The 21,525-nt window shown below is 45.1% G+C and overlaps 1 protein-coding gene across 1 annotated transcript in view; it reads left to right on the forward strand.

The window, feature by feature from the left end:
* GPD1L (glycerol-3-phosphate dehydrogenase 1 like) overlaps positions 1-21,525 on the forward strand; it is a 63,836-nt gene that overhangs the window by 20,785 nt on the left and 21,526 nt on the right. Inside the window, exons 3-4 of the mRNA XM_055558765.1 lie at positions 15,843-15,983; positions 17,474-17,612. Of these exons, the coding sequence (XP_055414740.1) occupies positions 15,843-15,983; positions 17,474-17,612 (280 nt within the window). The remainder of the gene's footprint in view (positions 1-15,842; positions 15,984-17,473; positions 17,613-21,525) is intronic.

Genomic DNA, 21,525 nt, shown 5'->3' on the forward strand with positions numbered 1-21,525 from the left:
GTTGATTTTATATCCTGCAACTTTACTATAGTCATTGATTAGTTCTAGTAATTTTCTGGTGGAGTCTTAAGGGTTTTCTATGTAGAGGATCATGTCAGCTGCAAACAGTGAGAGTTTTACTTCTTCTTTTCCAATTTGGATTCCTTTTATTTCTTTTTCTGCTCTCATTGCTGTGGCCAAAACTTCCAAAACTATGTTGAATAGTAATGGTGAAAGTGGGCACCCTTGTCTTGTTCCTGACTTTAGAGGAAATGCTTTCAATTTTTCACCACTGAGGATAATGTTTGCTGTGGGTTTGTCATATATAGCTTTTATTATGTTGAGGTATGTTCCTTCTATTCCTGCTTTCTGGAGAGTTTTTATCATAAATGGATGTTGGATTTTGTCAAAGGCTTTCTCTGCATCTATTGAGATAATCGTATGGTTTTTATTTTTCAATTTGTTAATGTGGTGTATTACATTGATTGATTTGCGGATATTGAAGAATCCTTGCATCCCTGGCATAAAGCCCACTTGGTCATGGTGTATGATCTTTTTAATGTATTGTTGGATTCTGATTGCTAGAATTTTGTTAAGGATTTTTGCATCTATGTTCATCAGTGATATTGGCCTGTAGTTTTCTTTTTTTGTGGCATCTTTGTCAGGTTTTGGTATTAGGGTGATGGTGGCCTCATAGAATGAGTTTGGAAGTTTACCATCCTCTGCAATTTTCTGGAAGAGTTTGAGCAGGATAGGTGTTAGCTCTTCTCTAAATTTTTGGTAGAATTCAGCTGTGAAACCGTCTGGACCTGGGCTTTTGTTTGCTGGAAGATTTTTGATTACAGTTTCAATTTCCGTGCTTGTGATGGGTCTGTTAAGATTTTCTATTTCTTCCTGGTCGAGTTTTGGAAAGTTGTACTTTTCTAAGAATTTGTCCATTTCTTCCACGTTGTCCATTTTATTGGCATATAATTGTTGATAGTGCTCTCTTATGATCCTTTGTATTTCTGTGTTGTCTGTTGTGATCTCTCCATTTTCATTTCTAATTTTATTGATTTGATTTTTCTCCCTTTGTTTCTTGATGAGTCTGGCTAATGGTTTGTCAATTTTATTTATCCTTTCAAAAAACCAGCTTTTGGTTTTGTTGATTTTTGATATGATCTCTTTTGTTTCTTTTGCATTTATTTCTGCTCTAAGTTTTAAGATTTCTTTCCTTCTACTAACCCTGGGGTTCTTCATTTCTTCCTTTTCTAGTTGCTTTAGGTGTAGAGTTAGGTTATTTATTTGACTTTTTTCTTGTTTCTTGAGGTGTGCCTGTATTGCTATGAACTTTCCCCTTAGGACTGCTTTTACCGTGTCCCACAGGTTTTGGGTTGTTGTGTTTTCATTTTCATTCGTTTCTATGCAAATTTTGATTTCTTTTTTGATTTCTTCTGTGATTTGTTGGTTATTCAGCAGCGTGTTGTTCAGCCTCCATTGCAGTCTCAGGTTTTATGGTGATGGGATTAGTTTCTGGGATGTCTTTGGCCAGTCAGTCTGACTCAAGAGTCCTTCCTGGTGGCACACGCATTAATCAGCCAAGATAGATGCCAACGAGAAGAATTCTGGGAGGTGGTTGGACACGTGGTGTCTCCTTTTGACCTTTCCTGAACTCTTCCAGTTGGTGGTGGCTTATTAGTCCCTGTTCCTTCCCAGGACCTCCTGTCAGAAACAACTCGTACAAATTATGGCCTGTGCCTGGCCAGGGTATGTCGTTTCACTCAGTTTGTTTCCCCTAGCATGCCAAAGAGGCATGTTTTAAGGTGGCAAAATCTGCTCTGCTAAAAAGCCCATGAGCAAGGTGTTGGCAGGTTTGGCTTCTTCTGAGGCCTCCCCTCCCCTCTCCTTCCTGTGTCTCCATGTGGTCCTTCTTCCTATTCTCCTCTGTATAGACACCAGTCACATTGGGTTCGGGCTCACCCCATGACCTCATTTTAACGTAATTCCCTTTATAAAGACCCTGCCCCCAAATACAATCACATTCTGGGGAACTAGAGTTAGGACTTCCACATGTGAATCTGGGGCGGGGGTGGACACATTGCAGCCCATCACAGTCTACCTTCTTGGCATTCAGGGTGCTGATCACATCAAAGCTGGAACTAAGAATTTTGCTTTTCATTTTGGTACCTGACACTTGGTCCTTGGAGGAAAGACCATGACAAACTTGGACAGCATTTTAAAAAGTAGAGACATCACTTTGCCAACAAAGGTCCATATAGTCAAAGCTGTGGTTTTTCTAGTAGTCATGTATGGATGTGAGAGCTGGACCATAAAGACGACTAGGTGCTGAAGAATTGATGCTTCCGAATTGTGGTGCTGGAGAAGACTCTTGAGAGTCCTTTGGATTGCAAGGAGATCAAACCAGTCCATCCTAAAGGAAATCAACTCTGAGTATTCACTGGAAGGACTGATGCTGAAGCTGAAGCTCCATTCCTGTGGCCACCTGATGGGAAGAGCTGACTCATTGGAAAAGACCCTGATGCTGGGAAAGATTGAAGGCAGGAGGAGAAGGGGATGACTGAGGGCGAGATGGTTGGATGGCACCACCGACTCAATGGACACGGAGTTTGTGCAAACTCCAGGAGATAGTGAAGGACAGGGAAGCCTGATGTGCTGCAGTCCATGTGGTCGCAAAAGAGTCGGACAGAACTGAGCAACTAAACAACAACAAAAAGGAAGAAATGGAAATTTTATTTGGGCTAAGTGAACATTTTAAGCCGGGAACAGCATCTTAGCACCAGGAACTCCTCTGTTGGAAGTCAAGGCAGAGTTATATAAGGTTCGAGGGAGCTGTGTATTAAATGGTGTGATGATGACTGTTGTGCCAATCTGAACCTGTGGACACAAAGCAGAGGCGCTGGAAGCTTGGCTTCTCTGCATAGCGGTGAATCAAATCTCAGAGACAGAGTTTTGGGTGAAGTAGAAAAGAATAGCTTTACTGCTTTCTCAGGCAAAGAGGGACACAGTGGGTTCCTGTCCTGGAAAACTGTGATTCCCAATCTGGGTGAACTTGCTGAGGAGTTTCATAACAGTACTGCCAGAGTGGGGTTGCTGACCAGATGAGGGTGTGTGCCGGGTCTCAGGTCAGTACAGTTGGTCAGTCTTGTCCACTGCAGCACACCAGGCTTCCCTGTCCATCACCAGCTCCTGGAGCTTGCTCAGAGTCGTGTCCATCAATTCGGTGATGCCATCCAACCATCTCATCCTCTGTCATCCCTTTCTCCTCCTGCCCTCAATCTTTCCCAGCATCAGGGTCTTTTTCAATGAGTCAGTTCTTCGCATCAGGTGGCCAAAGTATTGGAGTTTCAGCTTCAGCATCAGTCCTTCCAATGAACGTCCAAGACTGATCTCTTTTAGGATGGACTGGTTGGATCTCCTTGCAGTCCAAGGGACTCTCAAGAGTCTTCTCCAACACCACAGTTCAAAAGCATCAGTTCTTCCTTGCTCAGCCTTCTTTATGGTCTAACTCTCACATCCATACATGACTACTGGAAAAGCCATAGCTTTGATTAGTTGGACCTTTGTTAGTAAAGTAATGTCTCTGCTTTTTAATATGCTGTCTAGGTTGGTCGTAGCTTTTCTCAGGTGGTCATCTCCTAATCTTGCTGAGCTGCTTTAGTCCCTTTAGTCTTGCCTCAGGTGTTTTCTTGGCTGCTCCTCCCTTGATGAGCAATCTGCCCTTTGGAACTCAGAGAAGGTCATGGAGGCTGGAGTCTTCCCTACAAGAAAGAGGGGACAAAAAAGAGATTTTGGTGCCCAGAAGCCCCACAGGGTCCTCTTTGGTTTCAGTGGTGGGTCACCATGATCCCCTCTAAGATCTAGAAGGAATGTTATCTTTAAGGAATTGCTTCCTTGATGCTGGGAGAGTGTTACTCTATGGTTGAGCAGGTATTTCCACCTTCGGGGAAGGTATGGTCCGTGTATAATACAGATACTCAATGCCCAATAGAGGGGAGTTGTTTAGTCACTCAGTCGAATCTGACTCTTGGCAGCCGCATGACTGTAGCCCACCAGGCTCCTCTGTCCATGGGATTTCCCAGGCAAGGGTGCTGGAGTGGGTTGCCATTTCCTTCTCCAGCAGATCTTTCCAACCCAGGGATCAAACCCATGTCTCTGGCTTGGCAGGCAGATTGATTACCACTGAGCCACCTGGGAAGTCCCCAGTAGAGGGGGGAGAAAGACCAAAGGGCAGAGAAAAAAATTTTTTTGTTGTTTAAATTTTTCTTATCTTGCCATAAAACATGGGTTTTATTTCACATACCCTTTCTAAGTTGATGGACTTTGGTCCATCCCTAGGCCAGCTAATGGACTGGTCTTTAATTAAAATCAAGGTTAAGACCTAAATCACTGAAGAGAATTGGAGGCGTTATTGCCTGGCCTCATTCCAGTGACTTGTGGAGGAAGGAAGAAATGAGATGAGAATGAAAATGGTGACCTGGCTACTGGTATGAGTAGGGTTCGTGAATTTTTTTTTTTTTTAAATTTTTTTTTTTTTTTGGCTGTTCTGGGTCTTCATTGCAGTGTGTGGGCTTCTTGTTGCAGTAGCTTTTCTTGTTGTGGAGCACAGGCTCTATGTGCTCAAGTTTCAGTAGCTGTGGTGGACAGGCTTAGCTGCCATGTGGCACGTGGGATCTTCCTAGGCCAGGGATCGAACCAGTGTCCTCTGCATTGCAAGGTGAATTCTTAACTACTGGACCCCCGGGGAGCCTAGAATTCATGAACTTCTGTTCCAGATTCACCGCTGGGTGGCTTTTTGGAAGAGTCTGTTAGAAAACCAGCCCAGGGACTTCAGCACTTGCACTGCAGGGGGCACGGGTTCGATCCCTGGTTGGGGAACTAGGATCCTGGATGCCATAAGCTGCAGACCCAAAAAAGAAAGAAAGAAAATGAAAACCAGCCCACATGGCTGGCTGACTCCTGGCAGGGGAGACAGATTTGTAGGCTGATGAATGCCAGCCAGTTTTGAGATGCAGTCCTTCTCACTGAGGATTGCCGATTGGCTTTGGCTATAGAGTTCCTTGGCATCAAGTGTTCTGGGAAGTAGTTCACATTTATCATATTGGTTACCTGAAAACTGAGATCACTTCTTGGTAGGTGTCAAGGGAGAAGGAAGGATTTTTTATTTGCATCAAGTAAGGAGAACCTCAGGGGTCTTTCCCAAAGCAGAGCCTCCCCAACAGCAAAACTGTGGATGTTATAATCTAAGAGAACATGCATATTCACAGAGGGGCCTGGGTGTTAGACAGAGTGAGTCCAAGCTTCAGTGGAATGAAATCATGAAGGCCAGAAAAGGTCAACTTCATCATTCCTTATGGTCTAGTTGATCTGGAGGTGGAGTGCCCAAGATGGGTTTAAATCCTTCAAAACACTTAAGACAGAGCTTTAGGCTATTCTAACAACTGATTTGGTATCTTTGCTATTGTTATTCTCTCCTCTGATAAGTTTGTCTTTTTGTTCCCTTAAGATCCTTTATTACTGTTCATAGGCAAGCCAGGCTTAGGTCCCAGAATGGCTTGGGCCAGAGATGACGTCTCTTCTGTCAAGAAAGCCTTGCCTGGTTTTCCTTTGGGGGGGACCTCCTATGCCGTCTCCTTACAGTCTCACTGAATATTCCCAGTGACCCTCTTAGGATGGTGCTATTAGTTTCCTTATTATGATGATGCTTCTGATTTTACAGGGAAAGAAACCGGACCTCAGAGAGGTTAATGAACTTGCCACAGGTCACAGAGCTGTCGGCTGGCAGCCCTGCGCCTGCTGAGTCATGGCTTGTAGACAATGATGACTTGATGATTTCTCTGTGTCCCTGCACGAGGAGCATTTCCCTGGGGTTACTCCTGGTGCTGTGGGTGGGGAGAGGGCAGTTCACAAGGGTTCCGAACTGAGCTGTGAAGTTGCCCAACTATCTGATGGCAAGAGTAAAGGGGCCACTGTTCCCACAGCCCTGGAAGGCCTCTGAGGTCGTGTCTAACCTTGCTTGGGGCAGATTGGTCCTCCGAGCGTCCCTTCTCATCTGTGTCGGGATCCACCGCTCCTTCCCTTCTGTAGACCACATGCTTTCTTAGCAGGTTCTTCCACTGTGCTCTGAGCCAGCTCCTTCTGCACCCTCTGTACCCTACCTGCCCCAGGTGTGTGCACCTCACCTGCTGGGGTTTCGCTCTCCCATGATTTCCAGCGAGGTGCTCAGCAAACACAGAGGGAGATGAATCTGCTAGATGTTCATGTCTGCATGGAGAACAGGGGGGCAGCAGGTGGAGAGGGAGCCAAAAACCACATCCCCCAAAGCCTAGCCCGTGTGCCCAGGTGTGGACAAGGGAGGAACTCTCTGTTCCTAGAAGGTTGTAGCCTCATGACAGTGAGTGTATCCGGTCCACGGACTGGACGTTTGTATGGTCTCTGGTCATTTGCTTTGCTGTTGCAGACAGTGCTCCCGGGAATGGCCTTATTCACGTCTGAGGTGCATATCACAAGGTCACAGGGAATGCAGCCTGTAATCTTCCAGGTCACACCACTTTGGTTTCCAGCGTGGGTGTGAAACCATACAACTCAGATGAGGACTTGAACCCAGCCGAAACCCAGATTGGGATTGAGTCCTCTGTCCTTTCATTAAGATCATATACCTGCTCTCAGGACTTACTGAAGTTCAGATTCTTTATGTCTTGGTACAGAAAGAACTCAGTGAGAGATAAAGGGATAGGTAAGAAGGGGATGTATTTAGAGAGACACCCACTCCACATGCTGAGTGTGGGCCATCTGGGCCTTCTCAGAAGGCAAATGGCCCCGAAGTACGGGGGTGGTTAGTTTTTATGGGCTGGGTAATTTCATAGGCTAATGAGTAGAAGGATTATTCTAGCACTTTGGGGGAGATGGGGCTGGAATTCCCAGGAATTGGGGCACTGCCCACGTTGGGGCCTTTTATGGGCAGCCTCAGGACTGTCAGGTGGTAAAAAATCTCCCTGCCAATGCAGGAGTCTCAGGAGATGCAGGTTCCATCCGTGTGTCAGGAAGACCCCCTGGCGGGGGAAACGGAAACCCACTCCAGTATTCTTGCCTGGAGAATCCTGTGGACAGAGAAGTCTGGCAGCGTGCCGCAGTCTGTGCGGTCACTAAGGATCAGACACGCCTGCACAACTGAGCACGTCAGGACTGTCATCCCATCGGGTGTCTGTGGGCGTGTTACTTAGCATATGCTAATGTGTTATAATGAGTGCATAATGAGGCTAAGGTCTACCAGAAGTGGAATCTGCTGTCATCTTGGACCTGGTCGGTGTTAGTCAGTCCTAACCAGTTTATGTTGTATCCTTAATAGCTTTGTCCTTCTTTTAAAGGCTGTGCCCTGCCCCCTTCCTCCCTGTGTCCATCTCCATGCCCCCAGCAGGGTCTGAGAACTCACATCCTTCCACACCCTTGCTGGCCCTTGGTGCAGGACACAGGGTATTGAAAAGTTTTATTTCTTAAGCTGGCCAAAGGTACACTGGCATTTGCTTCTTTGTCTCTTGTTTAGGCTTTCTAGATTCTAGCATTTTATGTATGAAATCTCTTATAATGTGGGATTCCCAGGGGGCACAGTGGTAAAGAATCCACCTGCCAATGCAGGTGATTGATGTGGGAGACTCGGGTTCGATCCCTGGGTGGGGAAGATTACCTGGAGGAAAGTATGGCAGCCCACTCTAGTATTCTTGCCTGGGGAATCCCATGGACAGAGGAGCCTGGTGGGCTACACAGTCTGTAGGGTCCCAAAGAGTTGGACACGACAGAGCATGCACGCACACACACAAAAAGTCTCATAATAAGTGATTTTAAAAGTTGAGCAGTGATGAAATTGAGGGCCGACTCTGAATGAGTCTGGGCAGCCCTGCTCCTCCTGGTAAGGAGTGAATGAGATGATCCATATAAATTGTTGAGTGTTGAGAATCTATTACAAAACTACGGCTTTGTTTCTATTGGGTTTTTTAAAACTTGGGTGTTTTTTTCAGAGTTTTTCAAATACCTCATTCTGCCATTTAAAACATAAACTAGTGTTAGACAAGACCAATGGTTGTTACTATTATTTCAGATAAAAAGTCAGACATAAGATTAATTGACTCGATGAATGTCCATCCAGAGCTACAAGCCGGCTTTACTCACTTCTATCTTGTGGATTCAAGCAGGAGAGACTTGCTGCATATCATCCAGATGGCAGTGTTATTTATGACGTCTGACACTTGCGCTGATTGAGACTGGGGGTCTTCCTTGCTGGGGGCCCCACACTGCTGCCCACCTGACCCTTCTCCAGGTCATCACATGCTCACCGTGTGACCCCTGCACTGGGGAGCCTTCTGTAGCAGTGACCTCACCAGGTCATCAACTTCTCGCTAAAAGCTGGGGCCGACTGGGTTTGTGATTTCCCGAGAGTTGCATGGAGGAGCGTTTCTTGCTTCCTGTCACTGCAGGACTAAGAGCATTGGTCCTTTGTTCGAGCCGTCTTTCCAGGGCCTGTGTCTAGAGCGCTTCTGCCTCGCTCAGCTTTCACCAGCCTCGGTGTGGCGCCGGGATTGCTCATTGCCGCATCCTCTGTGAGCTCCAGTTGTCATGGCTCTTCTCTTTTGTCTTCTAAACCTCGCCCGTTCTTTTTCAAAAACAGCTTTACTGAGATGTAATTCTCAGGCACACACTTAGCCCCTAAAGTGTACAGTTTAAGAGGTTAAAGCTATCATATGACCCAGCGACTGTCCTGTAGGTTTATACTCAGAAGAAGGGAAAATATGTTCACACAAAATGCTTTACATGAATGTTCCAATTCAGTGCTTTCTATGTATATTCACAGAATCGGGCAACCATCACTGCAATTGATTTTAGACTACTTCATCACCTTAAAGAGAAACCTCATATCCTTTAGCAGTCACCTCCTACTTCCTCCTCTCCCCAGCCCTAAACAACCACTAACCTACTTTCTGTCTCGCCATTTGCCGGTTCTGGACTTTTCATGTAAATGTCACCATAAATACCTCACCTTCTGTGCCTGCCTTCTTTCACATAGCATAATGTTTTCGGGGTTATCCATGTTGTGTCCCGAATCACTCTTTTTATGTTCACTCTTTTTATGGCTGACTAGCGTTCCGTCTTACGGATGTGCCATGTTTTGCCTATTTGCTGACTGGTTGGTGGACATTTGGGTTGTCTCCACTTTTTGGCTATTGTTTTTGTGAACATGTTTTTGGTTCTTTTGAACTTAACACCTAGGAGTATAGTTGCTGGGTCATATAGAAACTGTTTAACTTTTTTGAGGATCTCTGGCCAGACTTTTTCAAAGTGGTTGTACCAGTGCATTGTATGAGGGTTCCAATTTCTCCACATCCTCACCAACTCTTGTTGTTATCTAACATTTTTTTTAAGACTTTACTTATTTGGCTCTGCAGGGTCTCAGCTGAAGCATGTGGGATCTTTAGCTGTGGCATGTAGGATCTAGTTTCCTGACTAAAGACTGAACTCTGAGCCACCTGCATTGAGAGTGCAGAGTCTTAGTTACTAGACCACCAGGGGAGCCCCTTAGCTAACTAACTTTTGGGGTTAGGGTTAGGTTGAGGTGGCATCTCGTGGTTTTGATTTTCATTTGCCTGATGGCTTACGATATTAGTCATCTTTTCATGTGCTTATTGGACGTTTTTATATCTTCCTTGGGGAAGTGTTTTTTTAAAAAGCCCATTTTGAAAAGTTGAGTTATTTTTTTATTATTGAGTTGCAAGGAATATTTATTAGATACAAATCCATTTTCAAGTATATAGTATAGAAGTATATTCTCATCTTGTGAGTTTTCACTTTCTTGATGCTGTCCTTTGAAGCATAAACATTTTAAGCTTTGAAATCCAACTGAGATATTTTTCTTTGTTACTAACTTGCTGGGTTTGTTCCTTGCATAGGCCTGCATTCACTGATATGTCGTCAGCTCCTGGAATAGTGCCAGGTATGATCTGTGGTCTGATTGAGTGCCAGGGACAGTGCAAGTGGATCGGGAGAACCAACCAGACTGGGGAGTTTCGTTTCAGTGGTTTAGGTGTTGTCCCGTGGGATAGAAGGTTCAGCCAAGGTAATTTTTTAAAAAATGACCATTGACTTTTGAGTAATACGGTTGTGATTTTGCCTATTAATTTTAGCTTTAAGGCTTCTGAAGATTAGAATATCAGTTTAGTAGGAGCAACAGCATCAACTCTTTCCTCCCTGGGTTTAGCTTTTTTATTTTTCTTAGAGGATTCATCTTCATTGGTGTTTCTCAAACTGAAGTGTTCCTCAGAACTACTTGGAGAGTTTACCAGGGATCACTGGATCCACCTCTATAGTTTCTGAGTCACTGGGTCTCAGGGGAGGTCCAGGTATTTGCATTTTTAACAAGTTTCCGGGTGCTGGGTGGTGGGGATGCTGAAGGTTCAGGAACCACACCTTGGGCCCTGCTGATCTACATAATAAGCAGCTTTTTATTTTTTTCTTCTGGAGGCAACCTCACTTACTAAAGTGGTATGTTTATATAAGAATCTGCAGAGGGGCTTCCCTGGTGGTCCAGTGGATAAGACTCCACCTTCCATTGCAGAGGGTGCAAGTTTGACCCCTGGTTGGGGAGATAAGATCCCACATGACTCACAGCCAAAAATCCAAACTATAGAACAGAAACAATATTGTAACAAAAACAATAGTGGGAAAATGGTCCACATCAAAAATCTTTAAACAAACAACAACAACAAAAAAGAATCCTCAGATCGAGTTGCCTGTACTTGAGGATCATTTTTCTGATGCCAAGGATGGCGCGCCATCATTCTGGAGCCAAGGATGTGAACTTCACTTCATCTTGGCCTAGGCTGAGCTTAGGAGAACAGGAGTAAACCACAGTATTTTTGAGCCTCTGCTGTGTGGCAGCTCTACTTGGCTATCTGCGTTACTCATGCTGTTGTGTTTAAATGCTCATCCCCTCCACAATGTAGGCCAGTGGCCTGGGGTGCCCAGTTACTTAACTGCTGGTGGAACTGGGTCAAGAAGCCCACGGGCTGCACAGTGATAGCTATCCCAGGGGGGAAGAGAAGAACCTTCAGGCTTGGCCCATAGACTTTACTGGCTCTGTTTTAAAGGTTTATTTATTTAATGTTTGGTTGTGCTGGGTCTTTGTTGCTGCACACGGACTTTCTCCAGTTGCGGAGAGCAGGGGCTTCTCTTGGAGAGCACAGGCTCTAGGCTCTAGGCATGTGGGCTTCAGTAATTGGGGCTCTTGGGCTCTACAGTTTGGACTCAGAAGTTGTGGTGCACAGGCTTAGTTGCTCTGTGACCTGTGCATCTTCCCAGACCCAGAATCAAACTCACATCCCTTGCATTGGCAGGCAAATTTTTAACCCCCAGACTAGGGAACCCGTTATTGGCTCTGTTTTAAATGACTTTATTTTATTTAGTATTAGTTTTTAAACATTTTTAATAACGTGAACCAAGAGCCCTGGATTCCTGAAAGACTGGGCATCAGATGGACCAGCCGTGATGCCTTCATTCTAATTGGGTTTCCTGTCCTCCTGGCCAATGCCAGACAAGCCCGTTTGCTCTGAATAGTCTTTCTCAAAGCATTTCGGGAACCTTTAGTGGTGGACAGCCTCAGGAAGATTTTGGCAGGAGGCCCGTGAAATAGGTCAGCATTTCCAAAGCAGTGTCCTGATTTGGCTCAGAGTAAAAGATAGGATAGAGGCTTAGCTAAAGCTGTCATTCTGAAAGAGGATATTCAATTTATTGTGTTTGTTGAGGAGAGCTTATTTTGGTTCTCTGTAGCAGGAATGACGGCCGTGTGCACCGTACAAGCACAGCTCGGGTCACATGTTGCTTCTGTGGGTTAAACCCTTAGTGCTTGGACAAGGACAATGGAAGGACGTCTTTGCGTGCTGAGGGAGTCCCCAGGCATATTGTCCCAGGGACCCAACACACCCAGCCAGCTGCAGTCTTCTTTGATTTGTTGAAAAAGGAATCGGAAAAGATGGGAAGAAATCCCGGGCCAGCTGGCAGCTTCCATGGGAGTATTTCGTCACAGAGGACATAGCGTGGGCTGATGCCTTAGGTTAAGAATTGATAGGTGGCCAGTGGATTTTTCTGATGAGTAATGTCTCTCATTTATTTCATATCACTGCAGAGTGCTATTATCTATATTATTTTGAAAGTGCTCTGTGAAGTAGCTGGTAGGAAAGGTGATTTTTAAAAATATTTAATTGGAGGATAATTACAATATTGTGATGGTTTCTTTTTTTATAATTAACTTTATTTTTAATTGAAGATAATTGCTTTACAGTTTCTACCATACATCAACATGAATCAGCCATAGGTATACATATAAACCATCCCTCTTGTGCCTACCTCCCACCTCCCTCCCCATCTCACCCCAGGAAAGGTGATTTTTTTTTTTTTTTTAAAGTATTTACTTGGCAGTGTTGGATCTTAGTGTAGACATGCAGGATCTTTAGTTGCTCTACAGCATGTGGGATCTCAGTTCCTTGACCAGGGATCAGACCCAGGTCCCTTGCACTGGAAGTGGATTCTTAACCATTGTATCACCGCGAAGTCCCAGAAAAGTGATTGTTATTCTGTTCTGTAGCCAGGGCGACTGTGCTCAGTGAACAGGAGTCGTCTGTGCAGGTCCCATAGCCGATCAGTTGCTGACACGGGACCCAAATGTTCATCTTTTCCATCTTTTCTCTGGTTCTGGTGTCTTTTACATCTTACTAGGTCAGGAAACGCCCTGAAGAGAGAAAGGGTGTGTGTTTTCCGGGGGCTGGCGGGGCAGGGAGGTGGATGGGGAAGTGGAGAAACAATAGGTCTAGAGAAGAAATGTTTTCATTAAAATTCAGGCTGCCAGGCTCTGTGTGAGAAGGGGGTCAAGAACAGAAGTCCCTGCTTAAGTGAGGCCAGTAACCCCAGGGGGAGGGGAGTGGTCCGAGTTCTAATGAAGGCTGGGGGGCGGAGACTGGTGGGGACCACAGGCAAATGTGTAAGAGCATAATGAGCCTTGTCAACGAGAGGCAGACAGCAATTGTGGTTCAGCATCAAGGCTGATGGCTTAGAATAAGAAACTGCTTTTTTTGGAGGAGGCGAAATATCCAGATGCCAAGGAAATCCTTACTGCCTAGCCTAGATTACCAAACCGGAGAAGCCCCTCTGAAGAGGAAGGCAGGTTTTCCTCCGCCTGGAGTATGTGAATAAAGAGAGAGAAATGCTAAGCTTCGTGTTATGAGCTTAGTCATTCTATGGGGAGGACTCTCTGCGTTGCCATTCAAGTCAGCTTAAGCTGATGTTTTGGGTCATGTGACTAAAAATTCAGGTAGGGTCGGTTTCAGGTGCAGCCTAAAACAGTGGATTAAGTAATATCAACAAGGCCCTGTTTTTTTTCCTGTTTCTCTACTCTGCCTTCATTCACACTGGAGCCCCTTGGCAGGTCTAGGTTCTACCCCTCACATTTGTAAAATGGCTGCAACTGTTCCAGACCTTGCACCATCATTCCATACTGATCAAGGAAAGACACAGTAGCTGGTGCAGAAGAGTAAAGAAAGCAACTGTTTCTCAGAAACCCCAGCAAACATTGGTTCCCATCGTTTTATTTGTCCATTGACCTGAATAACTTAAAAGACCATTCATGGAGTGGGTGGGGTGGGCATTTCCACCCAAACTGCATAGTTAAAGTGGTGAAGCAGTAGCTTTTGAAATGAAATTTAGAGGCATTTTTGCCAGCAAGAAAGAGAATGGAGGCCAGGTGGTAAATTACAGGTCTTCCATACCAGCCAAAGGGAGGGGTGAGTGAAGTAATGCCAGGTAGATTTTCTTGGGGAATTCTTTGAGTGAGGTAGTAAGTCTTGCACATACATTAGTTAAGAGACTAGACTAAGCTGTAAAAAAACACAATAATGTAATTTAAAGAACAAAGATTTATTTCCCTCTCACATAACAGCAGTCCAGCAGCTTTGCTTCACACCATTATTCTTGGTCCCACTTGGGTTTTCAAATAGCACAAAAGCGGAGAAGGGAAAGTGTGGAGGGAGCAGCCCCTGTTTGAAGGACTCTGGATCTTGAGTGGTATGCACTGCTCCATCTCTCATTCCACTGACAGAAACTTGGTCCTTGACCTTGCATATCTGCAAGGCTGCTGGGAAATGCACTTCTGCATGCTCGGTGACCAGTGACCAGCTTGCAGCTCTGTAGTTATGGAGAAAGGGGAGTAGAAATGTTATCGAGGAGTTGGCACCTCCATCACAACTCCCACATTAGATTTCCTAGGAGGCTTATCCATTCTGAATGATGTTCCTGTGGCAGATAGCACTTCCTCAGAGAAGAACCCACATCCAGTTTCCTTCATTTGGGGAACCAGGAATGTTTAATCCAAACTATGTCAGTTACAGTTAGGTTCAAATGCATATGACAGAAAACCTAAGATAGCAGTAACCTAAGCAAAGTAAACACTTGCACTTTTTCTCTCTTATGTAAAGAACGTTCATCAAAATTAACGATTCATCATGGTGGCAGGGACTCTGTTCCACTATCTCAGCATTGGTTTCCTCCTTAGTCCAAGATGGCTGCCCAAACTCCAGCCATCTCGTCAGCATTTTTCTGGCCAAAAGAGGAATTCAAAGACATCTCCCAGAAACCACAAGCACATTTACACCATTGGTCAGAGCTTTATCACACAAAGCACCTAGCTGCAAGGGAAGCTTGAAGTGTAGCTTTCTTTCCTGGCAGGTATGAGCCTTACCCCAAACTGGGGTTCTCTTGCTGAGGAAGAAGGGGAGAACGGACATTGGGCAACAAGGGGCAGTCTCTGCTAGAGATCATATGCCCCCATGTCCACGATCGGTGCCCTCACCTCTGCCTCTGTGTTTCTCTGCCCATGTTAATTTTCTTTTTCTGGTGGGGGTGGGCTGGGCTTTGCCACACTGCATATGGGATTTTCCCCACCAGAGATCGAACCCATGCCCTCGTCCCCTGCGTTGGGAGCACAGAGTCTTAACCATTGGACTGTCAGAAAAGTCCTGCCCATGTGAAATTTTAAAACCCATCTTCGTACTTCTCTGAAGGATAATCATCAGAATAGCTGACATTTATTCAGTGCCTGTCAAGTGACAGACTCTGTTCTGTGTCATTTATTCTTCACAACAGTGCTCTCAAAAGTACTCACGTAGAAATGCTTAGTGTGGGACTGTTGACAGGCGTAGGCAGAGTTGAGGGAACCAGAAGGGCTCAGGGAAGTGGCCAGAAATTAGCAGTGGTAGGAAGCCACGGCCATCCCTGAAAGGGCAAGGGGACAGACTAGTGCCGCCCCAGTGTGCCAGCCACGCTTAGAGGTGTGAAATGGGGGCTGACGCAGACCAGGTCAGGAAGCGGGGCTCTGGACGGGAGCCCAGGCCAGCACCCCTGCGAGCCAGGCAGGTGGCCCCAGGAGCAGGTCCACGCCCTGACCTGTCTCTCCTCCCACCTTGGAGCTCCTGGTAGCGCCGGCCTTGGGCTGAGGCCACCTGGAAAGCAGAGGGCGAGGGCGCTGGGAAAACAGCACCCAGAGCGCAGCCTCCCGGGAACAGAGAAGGGCCGAAATGGGTTGGGGGTTGGGGAGCAATAGAGAACCACTGTGCAGGATGGTTACAGCCCCATTTTAAGGAAAGGGGAACCAGGCTGGGGCAGAGGGGAGGGCACTGCCAGCTTGGGTTGCAGAGTGGGGAAGGTGGCACACCCCCACACTGACCCGACTGTTCCTGTGCGCAGTGGCAACAGCTGATGCCCGGGCAGCGCGTGTGTGGCTTGGACAGGTGTGTTTCAGGCCGGAAGTAACCGTGTCACCTTTGCCCTGGCAGGTTGCTGTCGCGAACCTCGGCGAGGCTGTGCAAGACGCAGACCTGCTGGTGTTTGTCATCCCCCACCAGTTCATCCACCGGATCTGCGACGAGATCACGGGGAGGGTGCCGAAGGATGCTCTGGGCATCACCCTCATCAAGGTGAGGCGGCCCCTCGCCACGTGCGGGCTCCTGGGAACTTCTGTACCTCTTTCATCTGCTGGGGAAAAGGAGCTGAGGGGAGGGGGTGGCTGCTTTGGGTTTGTTTTTTTAGGATGCCTGGAAGGAAATCAAAACCATGCGTCCCCTCCTGCGCCTTGCTTTACTCAGGTTTACCAGGGGCTGCTTCCTATCTGGAGAGGGTTCACAGTGCTGGGCTCCCGCAAGAAAAGAACTTCCTGTCTATCACACGGGGCTCCGCCCTTGCCTGGGAAATCTCATGTGGTTTACATTCGCTGGAAAGTTAATCATCTTTAATTTCCCACTCCTGGATTTATTCCCTGGAGAAGGCATTTTTTAACCAGAAGTCCACAAACCATCCCCAGAGGCCCACATTACAGAATTCAAGAGGTTTGGACCGAAATATAGGGATGGAATTGCATTTTTATTTATTTTAACCTCTAACTGAAATGAGCATCTCCTTCACTTATGAATGTAGGCCACAAGCCAGAGTTTCAGTGACAATATGTTAGCAGGACCTTGACCCTGTGGTAGATACAAATTATAGGTATTTTCATGTTACTTTACAATGGCTTCAGATATCTCAAGATACCACTTATTCCCAACTACTTGGGAATTATAGTAATTTGACCTGCTATGGCACCTTTTTATAATTGCAATAAGAAAATACATATATTACTTTGTCACAAATGTAGGGGTTGTTTTTTTTTAACATTTCATAACCGTATTTCAAAATAATTGCCTTGCTGGGTAATCTTGTATTTTGCTTTATGCATATGGAGTCTGAGAATGAATCCATAAACTTCACCAGACTGCCAGGGGCAGGTCTGTGTTGTAAAAAAGGTTAAGAACCCTCTTGAGAGACTGTGTTTGTAGGTGAATGTTTATAAAAGCAAGTACACTTCAAATGTCAGTCATCGATAGGATGGACAAATGAATGATGGGAAACTACACAGGAGTGAACTAAAATATTCATGCGGCCACATGGGTGAATCTCCCAAATAATAATATAGCACAAAGCAGCACATCACAGGTGAGGGCCACAGTTTCATTTATAGCCTTTCAAAAACAGGCGTAATGCTATAACATACTGTTTAGGGATGGTTTCATATGACAGAAAGAACAAGAAAAACGAGAGAACAGGGCATAAATGGCATTGAGGATAGGGGTTCACCCTGGCAGGGACCAGGAAACACTAGTGAGGAGAAGCACAAACTTGGGAATAGACCCAGGGGACTTCAGTGGTGTCCCTCGTGTTCTTTTTCTTAACCTGGATGGTGACGTTGTTCATTTTCACTTTATTGTTACTCTTTAAATGGTACATGCACACTATGTCTGTTTACTCTTAGAAACGAGATTTTTCAGTTGCCTATGCCATTGGAGGTCTGAATCTAGATGACTTATAAAGCAGCAGTCTCCAGCCTCTTGTCCTTAGGGGTTTCTTTTCCTCTAACCCACTGACGTCCTTGCAGGGCATAGACGAGGGTCCTGAGGGGCTGAAGCTCATTTCTGACATCATCCGAGAGAAGATGGGCATTGACATCAGCGTGCTGATGGGAGCTAACATTGCCAACGAGGTGGCCGCCGGCAAGTTCTGCGAGACCACCATCGGTGAGGGCCACTGGGGAAAGGGATATGACATTGTGTGTCTTAACAGGCACATATTCCATTTCTGGAATTTTCCATAGTGAACTCTTCCCTGCTCCCTTAACATTCCTGGGGTGGACATTCAGTGGGGTGGAAATTTTATCTTAGGAGGCTGTTCTGTGGGCGTGAAGCGTTTTTACAGGCTCTGGACTGAAAGTAAAGCCAAGGAGACCATGTGGCTCCCCACGACCCGGCAGTGCGTCATCGAGGTTATTCACAGACGTGCAAGGTTATTCGCAGATGTGCAAGGTTATTCACAGAAGTGCACGGGTGCTTGCTCGTACCAGGAAGCAGATGGTTATGTTCATGGTGGAGCTCCCTAGGCCTGAGAAACCCAGCTTTTCTTTTTTTTTTTAATTTAAACAACTGGAATTTATTTCTTACAGTTCTGAAGGCTAGAAAGTCCAAGATCAGGGTTGAGCCAACACTTTTCTTTTATGGTGAGGGCTCTCTTCTTGGCTTGCAGACAGCTGCCTCCTTGCATGAAGGGTGTGGGGGTCAGGGATAGCAAGTCATGTCCAACTTTGCAACCCCTTGGACTGCAGCACACCAGGCTCCTTAGTCCTCCAGTATTTCCCAGCGTTTGCTCAAAGTCATGTCCGTTGAGTCAGTGATGCTATCTAACCATGTCATCCTATGCTTCCCCTTTCTCCTTTTGCCTTCAGTCTTCCCCAGCATCAGGAGCTTTTCCAGTGAATCGGCTCTTTGGATCAGGTAGCCAAAGTTTTGGAGCTTCAGCATCAGTCCTTCCAATGAATATTCAGGGTTGATTTCCTTTACGATTGACTGGTTTGGTGCAGTCCAAGAGAAACCTAGCTTTTATTTACTCATAAGTGCCAGTATCTGGAGCCTCATTGGATGCCTTGGAGATCTAGAAATTGATGGCAGTGATCCCTGCTTTCCAAAGGAATAAGCCGAGGCTCAGAGAGTAAGCTCCCTGTCCCAAGATCACGCAGCTAATATAGAACCCAGACATGAACTTGGGTCTCCTGGTTCCTGAAACAGAAAGCCCTTTCTATTCTTAAACATCAGTGTTGTGAACATGTCTATTTCTTTTAAAAAGGGCTTCAGAATTCCTGAGTGCCCACATACCATGTTATAGGGCTCATAGAATGCTTTGCAGGGTGTATTTAAGTTTATCTACCACTCCAGGACTGACTTCCACTCTTATCAAATGCACCAGTGATGGGAATCATTTCTCCTTGGCAGCTTCGTGAAAGGAAACTCTGGGAGAGATCAGGCTCTCTTGAATAAGATGGGATGGATGGGAAAATGTTTTTATGCATGCATGTAAGTTAGGACATTTAAAAAATTTTTTTCTCTTTTATTTGTAATTGTACAGACATTACCTGATTGCCGTGGAACATAGAGATAATCAAAAGAAAGCCGTTTCTTAAAACTTAATTATTTTAGGGGTTGCCCAGGTGGCACTAGTAAAGAACCTACCTGCCAATGCAGGAGGTGTAAGAGACATGGGTTCAGTCCTTGGGTTGGGAAGACCCCCTGGAGGAGGGCATGGCAACCCACTCCAGAATTCTTGCCTGGAGAATTCCATGGACAGAGCAGCCTGGCAGGCTACGGTCCATAGGGTCACAAAGAATCGGACACGACTGAGGCAACTTAACTTAGCACAGCACGTTGATTATTAATTTTCATTTGAGTATAATTGATTTACAATGTTGTGTTAATTTCTACTGTTCAGCAGAGTAAATCACTTATTTATATCCATCTCTTCTTTAGATTCTTTTCCCATACAGGTCATTACAGAGTATTGAGTAGTGTTCCTTGTGCTATATAATAGGTTCTTGTCAGTTACCTATTATATGTGTAATGGTGTGTCTAGGCCCAACTCAGTCATCTAATTTATCCCCCCCTCCCCACACCATTGCTTTGTTTTCTATATCTGTGACTCTGTTTCTGTTTTGTAAATAAGTTTGTTTGTATTCTTTTTTTAGATTCCACATATAAGTGATATCATATGATATTTGTCTTTCTCTGATTTAGGAAAACGATTTCAAGTTTCATTTAATTTTTGTTATTTTTTTCTACTTGTGCTGAACTGTGGTTGTAGTTGTTAATATACTCTTTTGATAATTGCTTCATTTACTTCAATCAGCATGTGTCTTTATAGCTGCATAACATTCCATTGACAATCCCATATGTCTGGGCACTTGGGGGGGGTGTGTGTGTGAGAAATAATAATTTTGGAGAGCAGAGGTGTCACAAATGGTAAAAGGAAGGAAACAAAATGACCTATAATAACACTACCCAGGTTGATCTTTATAAAAGCAATAAGTACAGCTAATAACATTCAGGGGCTTCCCAGGTGGCACTAGTGCTGAGTTACCCGCAGAGGCTCAGGAGACGTGGGTTCCAGCCCTGGGTCAGGCACGTCGCCTGCAGGACGGCACAGCAACCCGCTCCAGTATTCTTTTTGTTTTTAAAGGCTTAAAATGTATTTTAATAAGTTCATGTTGCATTATTTCATTTCTCAGAAAAACTTCAAAGGTATTAGGGACAAATCAAACATGGTACACCAATAAAAAATGCACAGCATACCTACCTAAGACAGGCAAAGCTAAGAGCTACCATCTGACATTCAGCATACAGCAACCCTGTTCTCAAGACCGTACTAGGCCTATCAAGAAAGCTGTGAATGGCAACATCACAGACACAAAAGGGCCATTTCTGGGTTGTCCTTACCCAAGAAAAAGATGGAGGCAAGTTTAACACAAGATTTTTTAAAGATACACTAAATGAAAATCTCTAAGCGAAAATGTCTTCCTTGGGACATGAAAGGGTAATATATGGGACATAACAGAACCGTATGTATGTTGTCTGTGACCTCTGTGGACATGTGCCTGAATTCCCACCTGGGAGTGATTGGAACAGTGGGGCCAAGGTCACTGGGGGATGTTTGGTTTTTGTGGTATATGTGGCAGGATCTCTGGGGTGAGACTGCACTAAGTCATGTCCGACTCTTGTGACCCCATGGACTGTAGCCTGCCAGGCTCCTCTGTCTATGGGATTCTCCAGGCAAGAATACTGGAGTGGGTTGCCATTTCCTTCTCCACCTCTCCAGTATTCTTGCCTGGAGAATCCCATGGAAAGAGGTGCTTGGTGGGTTACAGTCTTCAGAGTCATGAAAGAGTTGGACACTACTGAAGCAACTAAGCACTAAAGAAAATTCAAACAGTACAAGAAGGTATGAAATTAAAATTAAGACCTACTCCGTCTTCTCAAAGGAAATCATTGTCGGTAGTTCCTAAGTATCCTTCCATTAAAAAAAAAAAATTGCATATGTATGCTAGGCTGTGCTAGGTTTTATTCTTTTCTTTATTCTTTTAGTTCTTTTATTCATCTATGATTTTAATGTAGCCTGTGAAACTGTTATGTAGTCACTTTAATTTTTCAAAAATAATTATTAGCTACTTTTTCCAGCTTAGTCCTATTTGCTAGTAATCAATTTGCTAGTTATTTGGTTGGGATTGGCCAGTTAACCCCAGTCATTCTGTAGGGTTGAGACAGACTTCATCTCCAAATTTAAACTAATAGATTTTGGCTAGGATTTCTGCCTGCCTCTTAGCCTTATTATAGGAAAGCTCCCATGTGGGTGCATCAGGCTTATTTACTTTGTAAAGACAGACAAACGCACGGAAGTCACATCTGTTTCTCTGGCTTCTGTTTACACATTGCTTCTGCTGCCTCTGTGGGTTGGACCATGACTGGCAAGAGTGATCTGAATTAAATTAGATAAAATACTCAGTGAGATAGAACAGGAAAGTGATATTTTCTAAATTTTCTTATATAACCTGAATTTAATCAACAGGAAATATTAGACAAGGCCAAAGGAAGGGACATGGTACAAAACAACTGG

Source organism: Bubalus kerabau, chromosome 20, assembly GCF_029407905.1.
Source record: "Bubalus kerabau isolate K-KA32 ecotype Philippines breed swamp buffalo chromosome 20, PCC_UOA_SB_1v2, whole genome shotgun sequence".
Classification (NCBI taxonomy): domain Eukaryota; kingdom Metazoa; phylum Chordata; class Mammalia; order Artiodactyla; family Bovidae; genus Bubalus; species Bubalus kerabau.